At 38.9% G+C, this 6,369-nt stretch overlaps 1 protein-coding gene across 1 annotated transcript in view; it reads left to right on the top strand.

Annotated features, from left to right (window-relative positions):
- The window catches only part of ift88 (intraflagellar transport 88 homolog), a gene marked incomplete in the record, with an annotated part of 51,633 nt that overhangs the window by 38,424 nt on the left and 6,840 nt on the right, over window positions 1-6,369 (top strand). Inside the window, 3 exon segments of the mRNA XM_014018977.1 lie at window positions 1,666-1,738; window positions 3,243-3,293; window positions 3,821-3,871. Of these exon segments, the coding sequence (XP_013874431.1) occupies window positions 1,666-1,738; window positions 3,243-3,293; window positions 3,821-3,871 (175 nt within the window).

Raw genomic sequence — 6,369 nt, 5'->3', positions numbered from 1 at the left:
AGACTTACCTTTATGATAAATCATATAGTTAGACTTAGGTTTCCTGAGCTATTCCTTAGTTCTGCTGCTATAGGCTTAAAAGTGTCAGCCTCACGGACAGAAACCGAAGTTGGTTCCACAAGAGGGGAGCTTGATAACTGAATGCTCTGTCTCCCATTCTACTAGAAACTCCAGGAACCACAAGTAAACCTGCAGTCTGAGAGCAAAGTGCTCTGTTAGGAAGGTATGGAATAATAAGATCTTTAATATACGATGGAGCTTGGTTGTTAACAGCTTTGTATGTTAGGAGGAATATTTTAAATTCTATTCTGAATTTGACAGGGAGCCAGTGGAGAGAAGCTAAAACTGGAGAAATATGATCTCTCCTTCCAACTCTCATTAAAACTCTAGCAGCAGCATTTTGGATTAACTGAAGACTTCTTAAAGAGTTTTTTGGATGTCCAGATAATAAAGAATTACAGTAATCCAGTCTAGACAAGATAAATGCATGAATCAGTTTTTCTGTATCATTTTTGGACAAAATATTTCTAATTTTAGTGATATTACGCAGGTGGAAGACGGCGGTCCTGGTAACATTTTTAATGTGGGGGTTAAAAGACATGTCCTGATCAAAAATAACACCAAGGTTCTTTACATTAGAACTGGAGGCCAGATTAATGCCATCCAGAGGAGCTGAAAGGCTGCAAAGTTGATCCCTGAGATGTTCAGGTGCAAGAACCATAACCTCTGTCTTATCTGAGTTTAGAAGCAGAAAGTTAAGAGTCATCCATGTTTTTATGTCTGTAAGACATGCTTGTAGTTTAAGTAACTGGTTAGATTTATCAGGTTTCATGGATAAATATAACTGAGTATCATCAGCATAACAATGGAAATTTAACCCATGCTGTAAAAGGAAGGCATTTTGTATGATGGAAGATTTAACAGGATTTCCACAACTACGYACAGAGAAACAATGACGAAATCGCACTCAGTTTCCAAGACGACAACATCTGTGGTCCTAATGGGGATTAAAGAACTGCGTTCTGTTCAGCTCTCCATCCAAGCTGAGAATGAAGATGATCTGAAAGATTTAAACGTTGGAAAAACACTGGTGTTGTGGAGAAGTCTCTGAGAGCCAAGAAGCCATCAGGAATAGAAGTTTATGAGCTGAAACCCAGCTGGTCTTAAATCAAAGACTCTCTTGGACCAGAGAAACTGAACTGAGAGAGAGAGAGAGAGAGCCAGAGGTTTGACTCAGTAATCCCCCAATTCTCCAGTTCTTAATCAATTCTGTTTCTTTTTCTTTCAAATCCAGCAGATTGTTATCATGTGTTTGAATATTGAATTGTAAAGAGTCAAAAATAAATGAATGTGCAAAACAAATGTTTACATATTGTATGAGACTCATCCAGAATAGGCAGGAAGAGGTAACCTAACCCAGCTGGGTCATATAGACCTGAAGGTGATCACTGTGAATCCATTTTACTCCAAACTAAGGTGTTAGCTAAGATTACTGTCATCGTATTAGAAATAAAACCAGTAAACAAACCTTTAAAACCTCTTTTCAATGTAAACGCACGTGAAAACCATTTCTGTTCCGTTCCTTCTCCATTCAGTCCCACTTATATTTTTACCTGTGTTATCCTGATTTCCTTCCTACATGTGTTTCTTGCTGTGTCCTGGCAGAGGGTGAAGTCAGGACGGGAGAACAGCGCGAGAGGTCGGCGAGAAGGCAGAGAGGGCAGCGCAGGGAGCGTCGGTGAGTCCCAGCCACCAAAAACTCACAGGTTTTATTTGCTGTCTGCATTTCCAACATGGYCTTTAACCAACAGTTCATTAACTGTGCTCTGAAAACATGAGAGAGATGACATAAACATTTATATTCTAATCTTCATTGTCCAGGTTGTCATTGTAAATCCAAGTGGTCAGCTATCTGATTTTACTCATACTAGCACCTGTTGATACTTTTCAGGTTTTTTCTTCCTGGCTTCATCAGTATTTATTTCTGAACTAAATCGTTACATATCACAGTTCCTTCTGTTATCCAGGTTAAAAAATAAGTCATTTTAGGATGACAGTAATCCCCTGTGGTCTTGGCCCCCCTAGGACTAGCTGTTAGTTTGGTGATAGGCTTGGTCGGTATAACAGTATTTTATGTATACTGCTGTATCAAAACATGGTGACTGTTTATAAAAATTACAACGGTATTAGTCTCATGAGGTGGTGCGTCAAATTTTTATTGTGAATTCCACTAAGAAAACTGGGACTTACACAGTCTACACTGTAAAAAATAATTTGTAAGATTTACTAGAGAAAATCCTGTAAACGATTTGCACTAACGTTTAAGTAAATTTAAATGCTACAAATTCATGTAATACATTATCTAGTAAAAGTTATTAAGAATATAGTTAAAGATTTGTGAATAAATCAGGTAAATTTTACTTAATTTGCTCAGTTAAATCTTGTAACATACACTTGATCAAGTTAAGTAAAATTTACCTGATTTATTCACAAATCTTTAACTATATTATTAATAACTTTTACTAGAAAATGATGAGTAAATATTACTTGAATTTGTAGCATTTAAATTTACTTACCAAATGTTAGTGCAAATTGTTACGAGGATTCTCTCTAGTAAATCATACACGTTCTTTATAACAGTGCACATCAGTGTTTCTCCTAGGAAATTGGTCTTGGGGGTGTAGGAGTAAAAAGAGTAGGCTCTTTCAGAAGAGGCACAGTAAAGTTTCTGACATGACTTCTGACCACTGCTGCTCTCAGATTGAGTGACAGGCAGCATCAGAGCAACAGGGTTTGTTCTCCACGCCTCTCTTTGGCTGTATAWGCATGTAAATTCTAACCATTACTCCATTAAATATAATTGACTCAATACTCCACAGACCAAACACCCTCTACCCCCTGGTAATACTGTATACTGCAGTAAGAAAAATGATCAATACCACCCAACCATAATGATAATTCAATCAAAATGAATCTATTTCTCCAAACTGAGGTCATTTAAAGAGCTATCTACAACAGGTAAGATATTAATTGTTCTTAAACTTTCCACAGGACTCTGTACCAAAAGATCTGACTCATCGCTTTGAGGTGTTGCCAGCTTTAGTTTTACCACTAGATGTCACTAAATTGCACACACTGACATTTGTAAAAAGAAAAAAAAGTTTGTACATTTAGTCTGATGTTTTTTCTCTTTCTTTTGTTCCTCATTTCTCTCTGTCCCGTCTCATTCACCTGCTCTGCAGCCGCCGTCTCTTCGTCTGTCCTCAGCTGTCCTAAGAAGCCCATCGTTTTGGGTACATTTGCTTTGCTCCTTTCTCACTGAGGCCACAGCAGACGCCCACACAGCTTTGCACTTCTCCTTCAGCACAAATCCACAACAGACACGTAGACGGGCTCAGCCTGTGGAAAACTGGCCCGTCAACAAATTACAAATACAGTCCAGACGAGCTAAAGTGGCTGGTAAACACACGAGAGCTGGTTTCTGCTGTACRGCAGGATCCAGTCGGGGACAAACGTCTGCGGCTTCTTTCTGCCAGGAAGTCCTGATAAATTCAATAAAAGAACCTCTGAGTTTTTATTATCTCTTTGCTTTTTTACTGCAGTTACKGGCTTTTTTATTCACTCTGTAAACTTATTTGTGTAACGGAACCACAGACCTAGTTATTATTTTATGACTTAAGATAGCAGCTCAGAATATCATTTCAGAGCATCATTTCTCATCAACTTTCTGTGTACAGAACCTGCTTCTGTTGTACTGTTCATGTTTTCTTCTTCTACTTTTTGTCTTTTTGCTTCTCTGGCTCATCTTTCATCTGTTCAGAATCTCAGCCTGAGTCTAAACAGTTCAGTCCGCTGTCAGACTCAGAGAGAGGTATGTAATGACACAGATTATTATTATTATTATTTTTACTAACCTGTGTAAATGTCAGACATTCTGACAGAGAGTTGTGATCTTATACTGAGTGAAATGTTTGCTCTGAGGAGCCTCAGACAAACTTCTTCCAGACGTGAGGCAACCTCGAGCGCAGATTAAATTTTTCCATCTTTTCTGTAGCTTCTGTGTTTTTGCAGCTCTGCTGGGCTCAAAATGTTTTCTTTAATATTTATGTTACTTTGTCATGTGGACGTGGCAAAACCAATGTGACAGAAATATGTCACTACTGACCCAGAGACTGTGTTATTTATTGCCACTTGTTACTAACAGGTGGACAGTGATGTTTCTGCCTGTGTCAGTGTGTTAGCAAAACTTCTCATAAATCACTTGTTGAATTGTAATAAAGCTCTTTCAATGTAATCATTGAATCAACATCTACAATAATAGTGTTAACCTGATACAAGATGGCCACCACACCTCGGCAAACACAAAAAAGGCTGTTAGTTGTACAAATATTGAACTTCAGTTTGGTGTAGTTGTAGCTGAGTGTCTTCATTAAAGGGATCCCTGATTGACTGTAACATTAGACTTTATTTGATAAACATATATTTTAACTGTAAAATAAAGACTAAAAATGGGACAATATCTGATGATCGACTCTTTTAAATGAAACCAGAGAGCGTTGACAGAGAGGAGAAGGTAGAAATGACTCAGCCTGGAACTGAAAATATGGATGGAGGACAACAGAGCTGCTTCATGGAAGAAGAACCTCAGATTAGCTTGTTAGCTTTAGCGTTAGCCCCAAACACTATATTGCCTTATATGTATTAGCTCGGTGCTAGCGTGACATACAAGCTAAACTGTTGTCCTCCATCCATATTTTCAGTTCCAGGCTGAGTCATTTCTACCTTCTCCTCTCTGTCAACGCTCTCTGGTTTCATTTAAAAGAGTCGATCATCAGATATTGTCCAAGATTAACCTTCAGGGTTGATATAGCTCGCTAGTCTCGCACCGAGGACCTATCCACGTCATCATTTACCCAGAATGCTTTGTATGTAAATAAAATGGCCCCATCCGTGTAGTGTATCTTTTAACTTTTAGTTTAAAAATTATAAAAACTGAACATCCTACAGTATTTTTACAGTTAAATATGTGTTTATTAAATAAAGTCTAATGTTACAACTAATCATGGATCCCTTTAACACATATTCTGAGTTCTAACAGATCTAACTGTGTTTAGATACATTCCTGATTGAAGCTGGGTTTGTCCACCTTAAAGCCTCTTTTATTTTTAGCAGCAAGCATAGTTGAAAAATCTCCCAGTTATTACGCAACATGAAAAATAAAAGTTTCTCAGCCTGGGACAAAGGAAAGGTTGTGTTTCCAGGAGCGCTTTCAGCTGCCTGTCAGTTTGTGAGGCCTCATGTGAGATATCTGGGACTGTGGGAGAAGGTAGAATATCARGCCTCCTTCCTGTTTTTCAGCTTCCAGCTGTTGTCCTTTTCAGTTTCCACGGCTACCTGGCAGCCAGATGTGGATTCTGGGGCCTGTAAGCATTTCTGTCTTTTAGTTGGCTCTGTCAGCTCTTCATCTGAGCCTGAAACACACAAACACACTCCACCATATTCATCACATCCTGTGGAAAGTACCAGCTGACAGTAAAGCCCTGTCATGTCCAGTTAAAGTATCCTTCAAGTGAAAAAAAAAGGATCCAATGTAAAACTAATAACATGATCTAAAATACATTGACTTGATTCCTCAGGGTTGTGTTTTCCCCATCTGTTTGAACAACAGAGGTCAGATATGTTGGACATGAAACCTGACAGGAAAGTGCTGAGAGTCACACTAACCTCAGCCTAACACCAGGTTTCTCTGGTGGAAATGCAGACTTCTGTGTGAAACCTTCATGTAAAATCAACTTTTTTGAGTTTTATATCATGTTATAATGTTATCCTCTCATAAAAAACATGCTCAAAGCCTTGCTCTGACTCATTCATGCATGTTTGAGAAATCCTGCAGCGTTTTTAGGAAGCCGTGCTGAGGAGCAAAACGACAGGTGGGGACCAGAAACGCCCCTGGGACGTGTCCTTTAAGATGAACTTCCTCATAGCAGAGCACCCGCCCCCCCTCCCACCTCGCACACCCCGCCCATGACCACTGATTTCATTACATGCGTTCCGGCTCCGGTCCGCTCCGCTCCAGTCCGACCTCCGCAGCAAATACGCACCCATTATAATCAATGAGAGTGTATTTACAATGGCTGCGCAGGGCGGCGGTGAGCGGACGGCGATCCGTCAAAATTAGAACAGATCCTATTAATGCCGGATGCCTGAGCAGCGCCGGAGTTAATTTTTAAAAGGATCCCCAATTAGTTGTAACATTAGACTTTATATGATAAACATATACTTTAACTGTAAAATAAAGACTGTAAAAATACTGTAGGATGTTCAGTTTTTATAATTTTTAAACTAAAAGTTTAAAATAAAAGTTTAAAC

The sequence above is a fragment of the Austrofundulus limnaeus genome, unplaced genomic scaffold (assembly GCF_001266775.1).
Source record: "Austrofundulus limnaeus strain Quisiro unplaced genomic scaffold, Austrofundulus_limnaeus-1.0 Scaffold206, whole genome shotgun sequence".
NCBI classification, from domain to species: Eukaryota; Metazoa; Chordata; class Actinopteri; order Cyprinodontiformes; family Rivulidae; genus Austrofundulus; species Austrofundulus limnaeus.
Note: the sequence above shows the minus strand (reverse complement) of the source record. Positions and strands in the feature narration are given on the sequence as shown.